This window comes from Bactrocera dorsalis, chromosome 1 (assembly GCF_023373825.1).
Source record: "Bactrocera dorsalis isolate Fly_Bdor chromosome 1, ASM2337382v1, whole genome shotgun sequence".
NCBI lineage: Eukaryota > Metazoa > Arthropoda > Insecta > Diptera > Tephritidae > Bactrocera > Bactrocera dorsalis.
Window position 1 is genome coordinate 101,918,833 of NC_064303.1, and position 21,366 is coordinate 101,940,198.

At 37.7% G+C, this 21,366-nt stretch overlaps 1 protein-coding gene across 2 annotated transcripts in view; it reads left to right on the top strand.

Annotated features, from left to right (window-relative positions):
* LOC105231141 (uncharacterized) overlaps nucleotides 1–21,366 on the top strand; it is a 74,872-nt gene that overhangs the window by 25,891 nt on the left and 27,615 nt on the right. For both annotated transcript variants that reach the window (XM_049459684.1, XM_049459689.1), the window contains exons 3-4: nucleotides 7,171–7,325; nucleotides 19,535–19,695. In XM_049459684.1, coding sequence (XP_049315641.1) covers nucleotides 7,171–7,325; nucleotides 19,535–19,695 — 316 coding nt within the window. The remainder of the gene's footprint in view (nucleotides 1–7,170; nucleotides 7,326–19,534; nucleotides 19,696–21,366) is intronic.

Genomic DNA, 21,366 nt, shown 5'->3' on the forward strand with positions numbered 1-21,366 from the left:
TGCGCAATAACTGTGTGTGCTGAAATTGAAATATAAAGAGGTCAGTACAATCGAGAGTACGAGTGCAAACATACAAACATTATTGCAGCTTGTTAAGAAACTTTATGAGCTGCAAGCAAATGAGAGAGAAATTTCAAATTTTCGAATATTTATAAAATAATATAAAGAAAAAAAATAAAAAAAACTAAAAATAATGAAATAAAAGAAATTTGCTGGTTGAAAATTTTGTGCAAGGTTTTGATATTGCAAACAGCCTTTTTATACAAAACTCTTTTCAATATATAACAGCTTTATATTCACACCAATTGACTTGCCACCCCCAATAAATGCAAATAAATAAAAGCGGTGTATTCAAGTAATACATTCATGCTGGGATTATTTGAGCGCACAATTACTTGATTTACACCAAAATAAACACAATATAAAATCGGAACAGCTGGACGTTGTCGAGTTCACACGCAGAGCCAGCATGTGTACATACTTGTACATATGTATGTAGAAAATCATATATGAACTTTCGCTTACAATACAATGGAAAGCACTTGAGCAAGCAAAGATGAGCTCAAAGGAGTACAATGAAGTCACGTATGCTTATAATACTCGATATGCCCAGTAGGAAATAGCAAGCATAAATGTTCGATGAGTAGATTTGTAAATAGATAGTTGAACAAAATTTACTCTCTACGACGCTTCATTGTGGCAAGGTCCTAAAAATTGAAGCAACAGCTAAAATTAGCAAAAAATTAATATAGCGCACTAGTGCCTTGAAGATATCAAATTGAAATTTTACTCACTTTATTTTTTCACCAAGAGACAGCTTATTTACCGGATTAGTCAATATCGGGTCACCATGGCGTATAAGCGCCATACAAACTGAATGATCGCAATAAAGTGCTTGTATGGAAATCATTTTTATTTGACGAGCTATCTTCAAGAATTTTGGCACAGCTTATGACATAAAGTGTTGCTACAATCTCCTAAGAAATGGTACAGTTCGGACGACTATAGCATATAGCTGCCATACAAACTGCTCGAGCAAACTAAGGTTCTTATGAGGAAAACTTTTTTATTTGTCAAGATATGATGATGAAATTTGGCACAGATTATATCTCCAACTATTGCTACAATATCCGAAGAAATCATTTAGCTCGAACGACTATATCATATAGCTGTCATACAAACTGATCGGTCAAACCCAAGCCTTTGTATGGAAAACTTTTACATTTGGCAAGGTATGTTCACGAAATTTGGCACCGATTATTATTCTAAGTATATCTATGATCTCCGAAAAAATCTTTTTGATCGGACGAATATAATATATAGCTGCCATACAAACAAATCGATCAAACTAAAGTTCTTATGAGGAAAACTTTTTTATTTGAAAAGTTATGTTCACGAAATTTGGCACACATTATTACTATAAATATTTCTACTATTTCCGAAAAAATCTTTACAATCGGACTACTATAACATATAGCTGCCATGCAAACTGATCGGTCAAACTCAAGTCTTCGCATGGAAAACCCTTTTATTTAAAAGGCTATCGTCACGAAATTTGGTACAGATTATTACCCAAGGCATTGCTACAATACTCGAAGAAATTATTCAGATCGGACCACTATATCTTATAGCTGCCATACAAATTGATCGCTCCAAATCAAGATAAAGATCTTTTCTTACCTTTAAAGCTATAAGAAAGGCAGCTTTACTTTAGCACAACTGAAGTTTATATTTTTGCTTATATTCTTATTAAATATGCTTAAAACATTCTAATCTCCGATTTGGTTTTCAATATAAAAAAATTAAAGCAAACCTTAAAGAAGCTTATTTTGTACTTCGCGAAAGAATACTGCAACGCCACACATATTTTTATTATTATACGTATGTATAAGTACATATATTACACATTCTCTTCAATGGCTCCATAGAACAATTATAATCACACCAACGCCGATTCAAGCCGAACCACAACTCATTTTGCATACTTTCCATAAAGCGCCCACTGAAGTGTGTGAACATTGGATACTAAAGAGTATGGCAATGAGCTCATATGTATGTGTGTGTGCAAACGCACCTCCAATAAGTAGTGGCATTATGCGGTAGATATTGTTGGGAATATTAAATCCTTCTTTCTCCGAGCAAACGCTTGCCCGGCGGATCAAATTACATACATAGACGCACTTGAAACCCATACAAGGCAGACGCCACTTAAACACAAAGTCATATGCACACGCACACACGCCCACACGCCTCTCAAGCAGGCACCGTTATGTTGATAAGCATACAGAGAAAATAATACGAACTCGCCAGCAAAGAGGGAATATGCAAATGTACTCTACACTTTAACTGAAAATTCTATGAAAACTGTATGATGCTGAAGGGTATACTTGCAACAACAGCAACATCATTGAAAAGCAGTACGATACGCACACACACACACACAATTGTGTACAAAATTTCCGGTCAGTTTATTTTCTATTACAGTGAAATTTCCATACTTTTGTGATTTGTAAATTTGCACGCAGAAAAACAAATTGTGAGCAAAAAAGGAAATAGAAAAGTGGAAAGTAGCATGAAATGAAAAAGCAGTAAAAAATCAAATAAACTGCAAACTAGCAGAGGAAACGAAATGGAGAGTGTTTAAAAAAAAAAATCTGCGATGCGTGCGCTGACGATATACACGAAAATAGCATAGTAATTGAACAACAAACGGTAACTACGTTGTTGGTACACAATGAAAAGGAAAATGTTGAGCTGGGCGGTGTAAATGCGAAAAAGTTTTGCATGTACTCCAGCAACTCTCGGCAAGTGATATTGCATTTGTATTTAAATAAAGACCAAATTACCAACCCCTTTCAAGAACTTATTTAAGTTGCAAAGTTTTGTGAAAAAAGTGCAAAAGCGAAATGAAGAGAAAGTTTATATAATGTGTTAAAAAAAAGCAAGAAAATATAAAAAAATGTGAAACACTCTTTCAGTGTCCGAAAATAAAATCAGAATCAAAGTCACCTACGGTTGCACAGAAGCCATAATACTCTTTCAAAGAAAAAAATTTTCATACATATATGGCCCAAATTTTAATAGATCGGTTTGTATGACAGCTATATGCTATAGTAGTCCGATATAAACCATTTCTTCGGAGATTATGCCATTGCCTTTGATAATAATCCATGCCAAATTTTGTGAAGTTACATAAGGAAATAAAAAAGTTTTTCATACAAGGACTTGACTTCCAACACTACTTTGTAAGGCAGCTATATGCTATAGTTTCTCGATCTGAACTATTTCCTCGGAGATTGCACCGTTGCTTTTAATAATTACTTACACCAAATTTCGTTAAGCTACCTCGTAAAATAAAAAAGTTTTTTATACAATGACATGATTTCGAACGCTCAGTTTATATAGCAGCTATATGCTATAGCAGTCCGATCTGAATAATTACTTTACGGATTATATGGTTGCTTTGAAAAATAATCCTTGCCAAATTTCGTGAAGCTACCGCGTAAAATAAAAAAGTTTTTCATACAATGACATGATTTTGATCGCTCAGTTTATATGACAGCTGTATGCTATAGTGGCATGATATCGGTGGTTCCGACAAATAGCAGCTACTTGAGAAGAAATGAACTTGTGAAAAACATCAGAGTGTTATCTTGAAAACTGAAGGGCTAGAGACATTATTCCATGAGTGTAAAACTTTTCTGGTTTCTCGGCGAAAAACTGCGACAAGTAATTTTCACAGGTTTCCCTTAAAGCCAATTTAACTTCATGAAGGGAATTCTGTATTGACCGAAACAAATGGTAGTCCGATGGTGCAAGGTCAAGGATATATGGTGGATGCATCAAAAGCTCCCAGGCAAGCTCTTTCAGTTTTTGCCTTGTCATCAAAGATGTGTGTGGTCTAGCGTTGTCTTGATTGAAGATGAAGCCTTTTCTGTTGATCGGCTCTTGCCGTTTTTTTTTGATTGCTTGCTTCACTCTCATCAGTTGTTGACAATAAAATGTAGAATCTATCGTTCAACCAGGCTGAAACAGCTCATAGCGGATGATTCCTTTCCAATCCCACCAAACACTCAGCATAACCTTTCGAGGCGTCACTCCGGGCTTTGCGACCATTTTTTGAGCTTCAACACGCTTGGACCATGATCTTTTCGCACATTATTGTCGTATTTGATCCACTTTTCGTTTCCTGTTACCATTCGCTTCAGAAATGGTTCGATTTCATTTCGTTTCAGCAAAGAATCGCAGATATTAATTCGGTCCATTAAATTTTTCACAGACAATTCATGTGGTACGGATACATTGAGCTTCTTTTTGTAGCCAGACTTTTTTAAATAGTTCGAAACCATTTGATCATGAATGTTTAGTTCCTTAGCGATGTTATGGCTGCTTTTGTAATGGTCTTGATCAATCTTTTCTATAATTTCATCGACTTTTTTAACGATATGTCGAGCAGAGCGAGATGCAACTATTACATCGAAATTTCCGGAATGGAAGCGAGCGAACCAGTGTTGTGCTACACGAACTGATACAGCATCGTCTCCGTAAACTTGACAAATTTCTTTGGTGGCTTGAGTGGCATTCTTCCCTCTTTTATAACAAAAATTTCAAAATATAGCGAATTTCTTTACTATTTTCACTCATTTTCCAACAATTTTGACTTTTTTCAATTTCACCGAATTCAATTTTTTGGTTAAATGATGCTTAAAATCTCTTACATTTCCAAGACTATATTGTTTGACACAATGTGATTGGTAGCACTGGAGATATATGAATGCAACGACATCTATTAACAAAATACGACAAGACTTTTTCGACTATCCAATATAAATTAAAATTGCTCCTAAATGTATAATATAAATTCATGAAAAAGTACGCCAGTGCAGTAGTCTAAGTATTTAATTTCCGAATTCAGAATACTTTACGACCACTTTAAAGTCCCAAAGTACAGTTAAAACCGTTTAATATACACCTTTATTGCAAGTAAACAAAAATTAAAATCTTATAAATATTGCAAGGATGAGCATGTCTGCGTTTCTTTCGCCTTTACCAACGTCCGCCAAAAACAAATTAGGAAAATCTCGCAAACGGAAAAAATTGCGAAAAAAGGGTATTCGCCCGCATATGCTAATGTAATAAATTTCGTGGTTATAACCCAGTACGTGTACTTAGCAAGCTACACTACAACTCACAACCCTCCAACGCAAAAAGGACAAATTCAGATTTCGCCTGTGTGGCCAACACGAATGTTAAAGCGAAAACCCGTTGGCCTTTTGCTAAGATATGCAAATTTTTTAGGACATAATATTCCCCAATAAAAAAGAACACAGAACGAACAGTGAGCCCAAAAATACGCAACTAAGGCACACATAAATATTCATATGTACGCGCATGTGTGACGGAATGAGGTCTTTAGCACGCCCATCAATAAATATGCACATTTTATTTCTGTGTGAAAAAGGATACATGGCGGCTTGATCCATTTATGCGCGACATATTGTGTTGGTTGGTTCAAATTTTCGCATATTTAGTTTGCGTTGACACAATAACATTCGTGGGTCACACCGTTTTGCGGCAAATGAAAGGCATATTTTTGTTGTGATTGTAGGTCGCAAAAGATACACATATCTGATACTCTTTCCTTTTGCCATTATTTTGCCATTCCACGTATATACATATATATGATCCACAGCAGGTCAGCCACAGTTTTGTGACTGTTTAGCGGTTCCTGGAAATCGCATGCAAACTTTGACATAACATCAAAACTAATTTGCAACTTTCGGTATTTGGTTTCTGAAGGGTATTTATATGCAAATTTATATGAATATTATTTTCAATATAATTGAAATCACAGGTCAATTGAAAAGTCCACGGCCTATAGTAGTAAAACACATTTTTGGCTTCAGATAGTTGCATGGCATAATTAAAACACACTGACAGACAGTGCCATGGAAATTTGTAAATACTTTTTTGCATTTTTCCTTGATGTCCGTCAAATATTTAAGAAGGTCTTTCAACTAGTTCTTTACATAAGTTAACGAGAAAACAACGCCTCCTTTCCTACCTACTGCTAAAGTATACTTGCGGAATCATACGTCATCAGTCGATGTGATGCAGAGTCGGTTCTGAGACCCGTACGCAATGGTGTACCTGAAAACCGCGTTCTGGCGCCTGTGCTCTAATATATATACTTTAATGATTTACTCTGACTCTATAATTACGGCTGATGCATATGGCACTGTACTGCTGGCGTCGATTTTACTGCTGCCTTCAGGAAACTTCAAACACAATTGACAGCTCCACAATCGCAGCTCACCTTAAGGAGCGGCATTAATAATGAAATGTTCATACAAGTGATGTATGTATACCCTCAGATACGCACTACTTACTTATTTCTTGGCACCAATTGACTTTAAATGACCGGTTGCTACCAACAAGCATAAATATCTGAGACTTGCAATTAATAAAAGACATACATGGGCAGGCCACGTTAAAATTAAGAGAAACGTGATCAGATTACGGTCTGCGTAGCTGTACTGGCTCCTTAGGTCAAGATCACGTCTCAGTCTAAAAACAAGGTACTGGCTCCTTAGGTCAAGATCAAGTCTCAGTCTAAAAACAAGGTACTCGTTTACAAAACAATGCTCAGACTGATCTCGGAAATCTGTGGAATTCAAACCGACGGAAGTTCAGCTGATTTAAATTTTACACTTATTCAAGCCTTTCAAAATAAAATTCTAGACACAATAGTGGGTGTACATTCTCATGTTAAAAATGACATCTCCATCGAGACTTCTAAATACATATGTACCGTGAAAGATACCATAGAAGAATTTGGTAGTCGTTAGCTCTCGGTTTGAGAATCATGATAACGTACTTGTGATCCAATTGCTGGATAATAGTCAACAATCTTGAATAGACATAAGGACAACACCTATTAGATATCCTCTTTCGTTTCAATTGATCTCACCTTCATTTTCGAAAAATATTTTTCACTGTGCTTCAAAATCATTGTATTCCTCATCGAATTTAATTAACGTCGTTTTAGTAATAAGGCAGATTCTAAATAAAACTGAATTTTATACAAAAAAAGTTCAATAAGTATATAAAAAAATTCGTTAAATGCTTATTTTGCTTTCATTAACTTTTTTTCCTAATTTTCAATTGCAGACCTCGGAAAATTGTCCATACGGCGGTACAGACTGTTCACCATTATTGGTCTCCTGGGAAGGTGAAGCCGAAATACAGTCGGGCGATATTTTAATCGTGGAAATCAATGACACTTTACTACATTTCAACCAGCATCATATCACGCATACCAGTCTGTAAGTAATCCTCAAAAAACCAGAGTCATTAAATGATATTTGTGAATGAATGTTTGAAAGAGGTTAGCAAATCATTAGAGATAAATGCAGAGTATTGGATGTGTGTTATAGAAAAGTTTAACAATTTTGTGTAAGATATGTGAACAAGTTTACACTTTTTAACCAAGAATTTTCACTTAAGGTCATTCTATTGTTTCGTCTTTAAGTAAAATGCATGATTTTTTCGCTTGGAGTTGAATCAGATATACAATATTATATGTTCTACCGTATTGACAGTTCCTGGTAGTATACAAATCTGTATCAGTTCCGGTTACATAGACCCGACTGTCATGTGAACTGAAGAAGAACGAAGGTCTTCGAATTCTATGTATTGGATGGTCGAAAAAGTCTTTTCGCATTTTGCGGACCGGATTAACATCTGCGATTCTTTGCTGAAACGAAATGAAATTGAAACATTTCTGAAGCGAATAGTAACAGGAGACGAAGATTGGATCAAATACGACAATAGTGTGCGAAAAACAGCATCGTACAAGCATGGTGAAGCTCAACAAATGGTCGCAAAGCCAGGATTGACGAATCGAAAGGTTATGCGGAGTGTTTGATGGGATTGGAAATGAATCACCCACTATGAGCCGCTCCAGCCTAGTCGAACGATAGATTCTACATTTTACTGTCAACAACTGATGAGAATGAAACAAGCAATCGAAAAAAACGGCCAGAACCGATCAACAGAAAGGCTTCGTCTTCCATCAGGACAACGCTAGACCACACACATCTTTGATAACTCGGCAAAAACTGGGAGAGCTTGGCTGGAAAGTATTTATTCATCCAACATATAGCACTGACCTTGCACCATCGGACTATCCTTTAATTGGGTCAATGCAGAACTCCCTTAATGGAGTAAAGTTGGCTTCAAGAGAAGCCTGTGAAAATTACTTGTCCCAGGTTTTCGCCGAGAAACCAGAAATGTTTTACACTGATGGAATTATGTCTCTAGCGGAAAAATTACAAAAAGCGTTCGACCAAAATGGTGCATATTTGGTTCATTAGAGTTCATTATAAATATAAAAAAATAAGTTGAAGTTTAATTAGAAATATGAAAAGACTTTTTCGACTACCCAATACGAGGCATGAAATAAAAAGATAATGATACATCCCCTTAAACAACCGGGTGCCATAAAATTGCCGTTCCCTTTCCCTGCTTTTGACTCTAAATAGTTGTAAGGTGATAATTCCAGAATTTGTAGTTTGTCGCGCGTGTCTACTAATCGCATTACGACAACCATTTGCAATGTTTATTGATTTCTAACTCCCGTAATGCGAGCACACCCACATTTTCCCGCTGCTACAATGTAAAACACGGAATTGCAAAGCTAAGCATGCCAGGAATTGCCCACAACCGAGGAGAACATATTGTATGTATGTATGTGTTTGTACTGTTTTATTGCCGGCGGCTGTATGGAATGTGGTTGAGCACATCACTAATGCCCTGTTAGCGACTATTGACAGCAGCATCGGTTAGCTCACCCTTTTTCAGCTGCTGCAGCGAGATTTTTCTCCGAATCCTTTATTTTTCTCCCATTCACTATGCTTTCAGCGGTCTATTAAATTCTCCCAATTGTTTATAAACCAAACAAACGTACCTTCACACACACACACACACATCCGCACCTACAACGCGCAGCTACAATTGTTTTCCTTACTATATTTTTATTATTATTGCTTCCCACTAGCTTCCTGCCGCCGTTGAAATTCCAAAGCTCGGTCGCCGTTGCACGATGAAGAGAGAGGACGCCTACCAACTGTGCACATAAATTTCCTTTTATAGCCGCTGGCTGTGCCTCCTTTCACACACACACACACACCATGTGCACATACAAGCTGTTTGTAACGGTGAAATTACATTAGGTGGACGCAGTTGCGGGTGGGGGCTGCGAGTACGGTCTTATGCTGAATACACGACGAGCAGGCATTCATTTGGTGTTTTAGCGCAGGTGCTCTTATACGCACATTTCCATATATTCCCCAAGTGACGATCTGTTGAGGCAATTGTACGGATACTTTAGTCCGATAGTGAGTGCTTGCAGAAGTCTACGGTATGCTTACTACAGTTACGCATTTGCCGCTGATATGTGTAGGCACCCCACCGCCAACGGCTTCACATCAGCCGCACACATCTCAGCACGTTTGAGTGGTTCGTAAATGGAGCATTTTCGCCATAAGTGGAACAAGTAGCGGTATCTCAAGTGTACCCACTTAGATGTCTCAGACAACGTTACAACGTTACACACATATATAGTTAATATACAATCGCATAGCATACGCCAAGGCGCTCTAACGCATTTATTGTTTGGTTAAAGTTTCGTGTTTCGCAAATTTATTGCTGAAAATATCCTTTATGATATGTGTTTCGGAAATGCGAATCTGACGCTGAACAGCTGAGTGTCTTTACTCAAATGCGCTGAGACTTTTGTGGATCTGAAAACTTTTTCATAAAGTCTTACTTGTCTTTAAGAAGTTAGAGTTTATTAAGTGAATAGAGGATTTGATTGCATTTTGGATTTTGGCAGAAAATTATGCAAAAGTTTACCTAACTTCATTAAAAAGGAGGGTGGGTAGCGCAGAAGCATGATTAGGTGATTCTTCAATCTTCCGGAATACTGCAATCAGAACAAGTAAGGAAGGGCTAAGTTCGGGTGTCACCGAACATTTTATACTCTCGCATGATAAAGTGATAATCGAGATTTCATTATCCGTTATTTACATATTTTTTTATTTTGCTGTAAAATTAATTAGAATTAAATTCTGAGAGATTTGCCGATATTTTCGGTGAAAAATTAGGTTAGGTTAGGTTAGGCACTGTGTTCTTCGTGTTCGACATCAGGGACCTTGAAAAGTTATAGTCCGATCACGACAATTTTTCACACCGGATACCTCAACTCAAATACCGTATTTGCGTAAAGTTTTATTCCGCTATCATCATTGGTTCCTAATGTATATATTATACAGAGAAGGCATCAGATAGAATTCAAAATAGCGTTATATTGGAAAAAGGCGTGGTTGTGAACCGATTTCACCCATATTTCGTACATGTCATCAGGGTGTTAAGAAAATACTATATACCGAATTTCATTGAAATCGGTCTAGTAGTTCCTGAGATATGGTTTTTGGTCCATAAGTGGGCGACGCCACGCCCATTTTCAATTAAAAAAAAAGCCTGGGTGCAGCTTCCTTCTGCCATTTCTTCCGTAAAATTTAGTGTTTCTGACGTTTTTTGTTAGTCGCTTAACGCACTTTTAGTGATTTTCAACATAACCTTTGTATGGGAGGTGGGCGTGGTTAATATCCGATTTCTTCCATTTTTGAACTGTGTATGGAAATGCCTGAAGGAAATGACTCTATAGAGTTTGGTTGACGTAGCTATAGTAGTTTCCAAAATATATAGAAAAAACTTAGAGGGGGGCGGGGTCACGCCCACTTTTACAAAAATTACGTCCAAATATGCCCCTTCCTAATGCGATCCTTTGTGCCAAATTTCCCTTTAATAACTTTATTTATGGCTTAGTTATGACACTTTATAGGTTTTCGGTTTCCGCCATTTTGTGGGCGTGACAGTGGGCCGATTTTGCCCATCTTCGAACTTCTTATGGAGCCAAGAAATACGTGTACCAAGTTTCATCATGATAACTCAATTTTTACTCAAGTTACAGCTTGCACGGACGGACGGACTGACAGACATCCGGATTTCAACTCTACTCGTCACCCTGATCACTTTGGTATATATAACCCTATATGTGACTCTTTTAGTTTTAGGACCTACAAACAACCGTTATGTGAACAAAACTATAATACTATCCTTAGCAACTTTGTTGCGAGAGTATAAAAATAGCCAACAAGACAGAAAACAACATAAAGACGATCAACACATGTCTATAGACAAGAGGCCATTATCTCACATCGCATGATGTCAGGCACTGTTCTCAAAAGCAGGGAGGTGAGTAGTTGTCGGGCTGCCGGTGGCGGGCTGCCTATATACTGGGTTCAAGGCCGGAACTGAAATCCGTGAAACTAAAAACTGACCGATCCAGTACAGGAAATATGTAAGTTGTAAAAACCATACATAAAGAAAGGGCTGACAGGCGGATCAAAGGGATCTGGAATGCGCTAAAGACTCACCAATAGTATGTGCAAGAGCCGCGAAGAAAAGAATTCGTTATTTTTACCGCACGGTCTCGAAAGTACTGAAAAACCGTTGTTGGCTACCACATGCGAACCGGATGGGCATTAGAAATAGTGGGAAATAGTGAAACGTTGGAACACCTCCTATGCTTCAGCCCAGTCTTAACTAGACTTAGATCTCTAGGAGCTTCGCAGTTCAAGGGTCAAACGATAAAGGAAGTACAGGAGCGGATTATCCTGTAATAATTCATACAAAAAAGATAGTTTCCAACTAAGTAACTACACCTCGGTCTTTCAGGCCTAAATTGTTGACATACAGAACGTGCCAATTGGGCTTCTGCTCTATTCAGCAAGCCAATAAAGCTTGCTTCACGGCAGTTAAGGCTATCTATGTATAACGCCATAGAAAGTCTCTCCGCGTTAGGCTATGCAAGTAGGTTATTGGCCTACTAGATTCACCTAACCTAATGAAGCTGCGAGGAACTCCACAGATCTTAGGACACAAACAACACATGGCATACTGCTTTGGGGTATTGTTGATGGCGGGCAGACCAAAGTGCAGCTACGTTAAGGCAAAGGGAATACAGGGCAAAGCAAACGCGGATCATTAGACGCTGGGACATTGTCTTTGCGAATGCCCAGCCTTCAACCGGATGAGGTGGAATATATATCGTGGGTCTCTACTTTTGGCATCTGGAGTGAAAAAACTGACTACGGGTTTGGTGGATAAGCCTTGATTTTGCTAGTACTCGGGAGCTCAAAGAGCCTAATGATGGCATAAGCGTGGTCGACTGGCTCTCGCCTGCCTTCTCTTAAAGCAATCAGGCAAGTCATATGCCCTCAGGAAATAATTATAGATTAGGTTAAGTAAAACTAGCCAGCTTTTGCGACATATTAGACATATTGGTCCTTAGTATTGCCAAAAAAAAACAGATATATAAGTCAAAAGAAAGTGTCGATAATTTAACATACGTGCGTGTAATCTAATGATTTCCCAAAACTTACAAATAAAGTTTACTTCTAAGAAAGTAATCTAACTGTTTCATTAGCAAATAGAAACTTTTCGCTTCAATACAGCACTAAATACTTACAGCTGATTGATTTCTTCCTCGAACTTGTGCTACTTTTCGCCAAATCTAATATTTGTTATCGACAAACTCAACTTTACGCAAACTTTAGCCCGAAGTTAATTAAAAACAAATTCTACACATACCAACAACACTGAGAAATATATATTATATGTTATTTCCAAACATATCTCGTTCATATTAAAACTCGGATCTTGCGTTGGAAATTTTATTTTTAATCAATGGCAATATTGCTGACCAATATTTGAACTTGAAGTATTTCATGCATTTGTTATTGGATTCCCGTTTAATTACGCATTTGAGCGGACTGCTGCGGCTATATTACCACAATAACTGTACACAACACATACCTATAAACATTTTTAATATTTTCAGCATAAAAATGCTTTCTCGCTCCGGCGAAGAATGCAATATTAATGTCGAGTGAGAAAAATGTAACAAATTGCCTCAAAAGCGCACACAAAAAAATACAATGAAAAAATATATTTTTCAAAAACTTTTAATGAATCTTTTTCATTACTTTTTGCTCACAAAATTTATCAATTTAATACAATACACATACAAAGGCCTCAAACACATACGTGGGTGGGTGAGTTCATTGTATGGGTTTGCACTTTTTAAGGATTCGTACTTTCGTCGGCGCACCATTCAAAAAGCCGCAATCAAACCGAGCTCATTGAGCACGCAACACACACATACACTTATACATAAGTACAAGTTTGTAAGTGTGTGCGTGTATAAGCGCGAGTCAAACATGAACGCATTGAAAGGAACAAATGATGTGAAGTACGAAAGTTTGCACACATTTGAAAAGAATATGAGACGAAAGCATGAGTCGTTGTTGTTGTTGTTTTTTTTCATTTTCACAAAAGCAGGAAAAGATTGCAAGCGCAAAAAATCGAAGAAGAAAAATGGAGCAACTAACTTTTGATCTTGTAAACGTGAAAAGTCAATGCGACCACTTGTGTTGGCAAGCAAAAAGTCGAGCGTTGAAACGTGCGCAGCAGTGTCGCGAACGCAGGGGCGGAGGTGGGAAACTCATTTCAAGCGAAATAAAATGTGAAAAAAATCACAACTTTTCACAATGTCGGCATGACAGCGAGCAAAAGTTTTTATTATCGATTAAATGTACACCAAGCCATATATATATATGGTATATATATGGTATATATGGTATAGAAGGATATGTATATATCCATATATATAGGTGTATAAGGAAGCAGTGACTAGTCTTTCAACGCACTTTTCATACAAGCGCACAAGTATGTGTATGTATGTATGTATATTTCGAAAGCTGCTTGAAGTCATATAAATGACAGCGAATGATGGAAATGATGATATTACAAAATAAACACATCAGGCAATCATCAGCGCTCTTCTTTTGAAAATTTATTGCGCTTTGCTAAAATAAAGCGCAATATTTAAAGTACTAAAACTCGTAAATTTAATTTCTGTCATTATCCATAGCCTTCAGTACTTTCAACATCTTCTCTTTACCTTAGAAAATGCTATAAAGGTTCATGGTCTGCTATGGAAGGTTTGCTATGTACTCAGCATGTCTATAGCAAAGGCATACGGTCGACACTGCCTCGCACTCGGTGGTGTCATACGAGTAGCTGGTAGGAGCGCTTATACATAAAGACAATACAGCGGCTTTCTTCCTTGATATCGAGGAGGCCTTTAAAAAAGTATTTCCGGAGGTTTTTATTGGTGCTCTCAACAAGTTTGAGTTGCAAGCACCCCGAGTATGGCGTCTTTTCCTCCTTGCTCTCCAGTCCCAGCGGTGAACAACCTGAGTTCTATTTACAATCTCATCCAATGGTGTAAAAACAGAAAAAAAGACAGTGGGCAGATTGAAATGAATTAGCCAAAAATCCAAATAAAACTGAGCTATTTCACAGAGTGAAGTATTTTGGGCTTATACTGGATAAGTAGTAAGCTCTGTTAGCAGCCAAACGGAGCGGAAGAAAAGAATCGGTCGCCTAATACTGTTGTAGAGGACAAATTCGGAATAGATCGGTCTTCTCAACAAAAGTGGTCCTCCGGGTCTATGAAACCGTAGTTAAACTAATAATATTTTATGAAGTCATTGTCCGAGAAGGATGATGGGAAAAGCCATACTAACTAAACATCCAGTTGCTTCAAAAAGTTGTTCAAAAAGCGAATCTCATCGGCAACTATGGGGCACTACGAGTAAGGGCAACCCCAGCAATGACATTCTACACGTTCCATCTGGAGGCATAGGCGGTGAATACTGCTGTTAGACTTAGGGAAACAGGATATATGAGGATTCCCGATCAGGGTCACAATAAAAATCTCCACTACTTTGAATTCATACCTTACAATTCACATAACCACATGCTTCTCGTGGATGTGCTTTCTCTGCCCACATACCTGCGAGGGTTTCGTAGGCGGAGCGAAGTCATTGGAGCAAAGATGTAGTAAAAGTTTTCACAGATGTATCGAAGTTAAGAGAGATGTTAAGATGTGGAGTCTTTTGTTTAGCGCACTCCATCAACTCCAGTTTCAGGCTTTCAGACCACTGGAACGTTTTTCGAGTGAAGATGGCTGCCATCAACGTGCAGTCTTCTTAAGATGCGTACCACATTCATTCCGATAGCCGAGCGACTATACTGGTTATCAGTTCCCTTACTGTGCGAAACTAATCAATGGCTTCATTACATCAATAGCAAGAACTCGGTCACAGTGGAATCACCGGTCTTTCAAAGCAAATAAGCTTTCAAGGGAGGACAACTTTTCGCCAATTTCATCCGAGTGTAAGCGAGTCAGTTTTTCGAGATCTGCTTACAATCTGGCGTTGGACCTCCAGTAAGCTCGGCAAGCACTGGTCAACAAATCGAACTTATGCGACTGCGAGATCATTCTGGGTCAGAGGAAATCCTGGGAACTACTGTCGCTTAACAAAGCCAATCTCGTCGCTACTGTAGGTTTTCTGACTGGAGCCTGTTCATAAGGTTTACATGTGGATCGGCTAAATATTTTATCAGACGCTCTTTGCCAAAGCTTTGGTATTTTTTATACCTATAGAAATAATATATATTTTTTTCAAAATTGGAAGCTGAGCATATGTTTATATCGAGGACCATGAGGTAGGTTTCTCAAAAAAATAGAAATCTTATAGACAAATATGTTTTGTTACACAAATAACAACTACATATGGAATATGAATAATATGTTTACATACATTCAAATAATTTCTTAAACATTTATAATGACTCCAAAACTGTGAAAATGATGCCAAGTTAAGGAAAATACTTTTCGCAAACAACAAAATTAGAAGTTGAACCAAATTAAAGCAACAATTATAATTGTGAATACTTCCGCTTACACACAAGCATAAGGATATATGTATATGTCTCAATGCTGGAATAAAATAACAATTTCACATCACAACTCCTCCAGCAATATTTTAACACAAAATGCTACCTTCTCACACACACACACATCTACCTTTCAAGAGTCTCAAAACCACACATGTGTGCAGTAAGAGTATAAACGAATTTGTGACGACAATCCACATACTTTTAACCTTACTTTCAGTCAACCTTAATTAGTTTAACAACTTTGTACAAAGCTTAACGTTGAGCGCACAAATATTTAGAGAAAAATATTTAAGTATGAGCAGGATGATAACTATTGTGCTACATAACTATTAAGAGAGATAAACTGAGTCGTACTAATTAAACACAAGTTACCGCACAGAACTTCCGCTATCAAATTCCGCTCGTTTGCTTGCTCATTCCATGTGGCATTGCGAATGAAGAGACGCAAAAGTTGAGCGGAAAAACAAATTGGTTGGTGTGTTCGACTCTTTGAATGTTTTCGAATATATGTAACTGGTTTTGCAAAGTATAATAATTACGTAAGGATTGGAAAATAAGTATATTCTTGTATCAAAATTACGTAAGTCTTGGTGAGCTTAATAAAATTAAAAGATTTTTCGACCGATTCTAGCTAACTTTTACAGAGAAATATGCAAATAGTGTTTATAAGAAAATTAGTCAAGTGACCTTTGTTCTGAAAAATTAATTTCTCTTGAAAATATTTGTCTGAGCACACGACTTTCTCACTGATTACTCTCTTCGGTTTTTGTCGCACACTCACTTTTCGAAAAAAGCGCGCTGTAGTCTAACATTCAGCACCACCATAGAAATCCATTCATAGAAAGGTGTACCATAAGCAATATTTACGACAGGATTAGATCCATTAGACCATCACTGAACATCGACTCAAATAGACGCCGATAACGGTGTAGTTAAATACTTCGCTCTTTTTGAAAACTTTGTAACCTCTGGAGATCGAAGTCGTTTTCCTGACTCTGGCGGCCTCGGAGCGTTTGCTATTATTTTGGACTGGGTTTCAATCTCTTACCGAAATGGTATTTGGGGAACTTCTTCGTTCATATAAGAGAGGGGTTGGTCCTGCAGAATCTGTGCCTCTACCACAGCCGTAGCTGAGTGTGAAAATTGTGAGTTCCATCTTCGCTGATATTGGTTTAGTGCATTTTGACCTTAAGCTAAAAGCTAGAAGGGCCTTTTAGACTGTATTGCTCGCTTTTCCGTCCTATTTTGGGGTTGGGACCGGCTAATTGGTGGATACACCACCAAGAAATATGTAGATAGAAAGGAGAAAAGGCGTAGTGAGCTTATTCACGGATGGATCGAAGCTCAAAAGAAAAATTGGACGGTGAGTCCTCTCTCGGCAGCTGTCAAAAAAGAAATGATAGCCAATAAGGTAACAGCGAAACTTCTTCGAAGTGCGGCCTTTTTAGAGAGGTATACTTCCACTCGGATCTGCTATACGAGGCTTGATCTCGCTGATATTGAGCTCAAAGCTAATTAAGAAGTACATGAGCTCAGCAGCAATAGCACCAAGTTACTTCCATATTGAATTTTTGTGAGTGGCTGGTCACAACAGTGTCGTCGGGAATTGTAAAGCCGATAAACTCTGAAGAAATTATTCTGCCAAAAATTTCGTATGGATGGAAATGAGCAGAGATTTGCCTGCCTTCGCGCACTCAAAGGCGTTGGTCAGCAACGAGCAATTGTAGGGGTTGGAAAGCTGTCTGGCCCAAAGTGGAACATAAAAGTTTCATGGAACTATTAACTCTTAGCAAGGTTCACGTGGTCGCAATGTCAGCTGCTCTGACTGAACACTGTCTCATTGGCACTCACGCAGTCAGGCAAAAGATTTTTTAGGCCGCATCTTGAGGTGGAAACATTTTGACGCTTTCTTCTCTGGCGTACAAATGGCCTCTGAGTTGCAATACTTTTTACAAATCCCGTGAATTTTTCCCAATTATATATTAGCCGCCTTAATAAATGTTTGGCAGACGCTAGAGGTTTTGTCGATATGCGACGGTCTTTCTTATTCAGACCTGGGAGTTTTGGGAGTCACAACCGACAAGCATCCATAGCTGTCGAAGTGAGATTATTCGTAACGTTACGAGAAATTTGTCTATTTACCATACTCAAACTAACCTATGTAACTCACATTACCAATATATCCGAATCGAAGCACTAATATTCGTCAAAACAACAATGTAGGGGTAAGCGATCTGTAGTAGGTTTTCTTGGATGTCAAAGGCCAATGGACCACTTCTCAAGGCAGAACTATGTTCCAAGAGCCATTTGCTTGCCTCCTACAAAATACAAAGCTTTAAAATAGATCAAGAATATAGTATGAGGTATGAAACAATAACTTTTGCTTTAAAAATACCAGCATCCCTGGAGTTTCTTGTATCAACACTGAAAATACAAAAGACTATTTCCGCTGGCTTAGCCCAACTGAGTATGTAAAATCTGGCATCTATGGCTTAAGCTGAGGTACTCAACTGCCTACCAAATTATGACCAGGAACATCAGAAACTGATTTTTGAACGAATATAAACGTTCCAATCTCTAGTTGGATGATCTGAGGTGAATTCACGACCCCAAAACTATCCCTTAATCGGATAATGAAACATGTTTAGTAGAATTTACGATAAAACTTGTTCAAATATTGATAGAAGCAACATTTTTTTTTTGAAGAACTTCCCTCAGAAAATATTTCTGGATCCGATATTGAGGGGAGTATCCGGCTAATTTGAAGCCCCTTTTTCGGGTGACTAAAATAATGATTGCCATTTATCTTTGCTTTATTTAGATACATTTACATTCATCTAACACTGCCTTCTATTTAACGGTATTGTGGTAATCTCAATCAGTAATGAATGCGTATTACGAAACCGTACAACTCAAAGCTAATTTAATTTAACAATTTAGCAAAACAGCAAACAAGCAAAGAAGCACCACTGTCACCAATTTATTCCCGGTTTGTTGAACACTCTCCATACTAATTGAGAGCATCTTGTTTAAGTGTACGCTTTTGCGGTGTACTCAAGCGTACAAAGATATAGTTTTACTCTTTGCTGTGCTCGTTTGCAATTTTTTTTTCTTATTTTTCACTTTTATAAACTCCTCTGTATACGGTTTTTTTTGCCACACTCCTCAGTGCAAAGCAGCCACATACGAGTTTCGCAATAAAATTCAATATATTTTCTTCCCTACACTTAACGCATGGTTGCATTTGTTTCTGCTCTGGCGCCAAACGGCTACAGTTTTGTAGTGGAAAGACATGTGTATGTGTATGTGTGATTCATTATATCTACAAACATGCTATGTATTGGTGACTTTACTTGTGTGTGGATGTATGTGTGTGTGTATGAGCTTTAAGTTTACAGTGACAACCCCATTTATTTAGCTCAAAGTAAACACCAAAACAAGTAACCAACTAAAATGTGTACGCTTCTACTCTTTTCATTGATTTCTACACCAACACATCAATTCACACGCACACACACATACACGCATACATAAACTGCGCATATTGCGCTTACATGAATGAATAAATGCAAACAAATGCTGAAACTCAAACACACAGTGCCCACAATACTCAAGTCTATCAGGTGACACGCTCGGGACATGAGCATTGCGACGTTACGGAGGGTATACTATTGGATATTACACCGTTGGTTGTCGATGGCAGGAAACTGGTGACACTCTATGATAAGGACCTCACCGAGGGAGTCAACTTGCTAATTGGTGAGTAGCTCAACAGTTATACCAACTATATATTTACGAAATTCACAAACATGCATATGTGTGTATGTACATACAAAAGCATACAGTATTTTTATGTACTCCATTCGTTGGGTTACCTATACCATATACCTGTGAAAGCCCCACAAGCATTTGCTGTATGCTTATATGCAACACACATTTCCCCCCATTTTATGCTATTCCCCTTTTTTGTTGTTATTGTTGTTGTTTGTATTGTTGGTGTTATGTTTGCTGTCATTAGCTATCATACCAGCTTTTCAACGCCGTCGGCTGTGGTGTGCGGAAATCGCTCGTAGAGCAGACCAGCGTGTTTCCGGTCGCAGCAAAGCAGCACCTCTGGCGCAGGCGTGATTGGTTATTAGACGAGGCAAGTGCTTTGCATGGTCGAGTGCTGATATTAAATGCGTGTTGATGGTTTAATGCGTGCTGCATATGCATGCCGTTAGCCTGTGTGCATTTGCGCGTATGCACATGAAGATATAAATATCACTCATACGCCATGGTGTACGGTCGATGCGTTGCGCCTACTAAATTAGGCCAGCTGAATGCGTTTGTAAACGCAACTGTACTGTTTTAAAAGCTAAAGCACTTTAATAACGGTGTATAGGGTTTGTGCTTTTATTGCGCCTATGATGGCTTATGTGCCTATACGTGCTTATGCTCTCAGCTAACAACCAGCGCGCAAAATAGTGTAAGCTTTGGCTGCAAGGCTAAAAAATTTAAAAACGAGCAAAAATGTTGATTTTGGTTGCAACGAAAATTTGGTAGCCTTTACAGGTGCATTTCTTATTGCATAGAAGTGTATAAAAATATGTTGAGCTCGATTTGGATAGTTAAGTTTATATGGCAGCTATATGTTATAGTTGATTGATCTGGATAATTAATTAGGAAATTGTAAGGCTACTTTCGACAATACCGCATGCCAAATTTCGTAAAAATATCTTGTCAGATAAAAATGTTTTCCATACAAGAACTTTATTTTGATCAGTCAGTTTGTATGACAGCCACATCTTAAAGTGGTTCGATCTGAACAATATCTTCGAAAATTGTAGCACTTTTTTTAACAAAAAACTATGCATAATTTTTTGAAAATATATCCCTAAATGAAAAAGTTTTTCATACAAGAACTTGATTTTGAACTGTCAGTTCATATGACAGCTACATGCTATAAGTCTACGATCTGAACAAAACACTCGGAGATTATAGCGTTGCCTTGGATAAAAATGCATTCTAAATTTCATGACGATATCCTAATAAATAAAGAAGTTTGCCATACAAAACCTTTAATTGAGTTTAACAGTTTATATGACAGCTATATCCCAGAGTAGACCAATCTGAAAAATTTCTTCAGAAATTGTAGCATATTTTTAGGCTTTAATTTAAGCAATATTTCATGCAGTTATCTCGTCAAATAAAAAAGTTTTTCATACTAAAACTTGTTGTGGGTTGGTCAGTTTGTATGGCAGCTCTATGCTACAGTGATCCGATCTGAACAATATGATCGGAGATTGTAACGTTGCCTTGCGTAATAATCCCTTCTAAATTTCATGACGATATCTCATTAAATAAAAAAGTTTTCCATACAAGCAAAATATGCTTAAAAAGCGCAACTTCGCTTATGGCTTGCTGTGCATACTTTAAAGCGTTGTAATC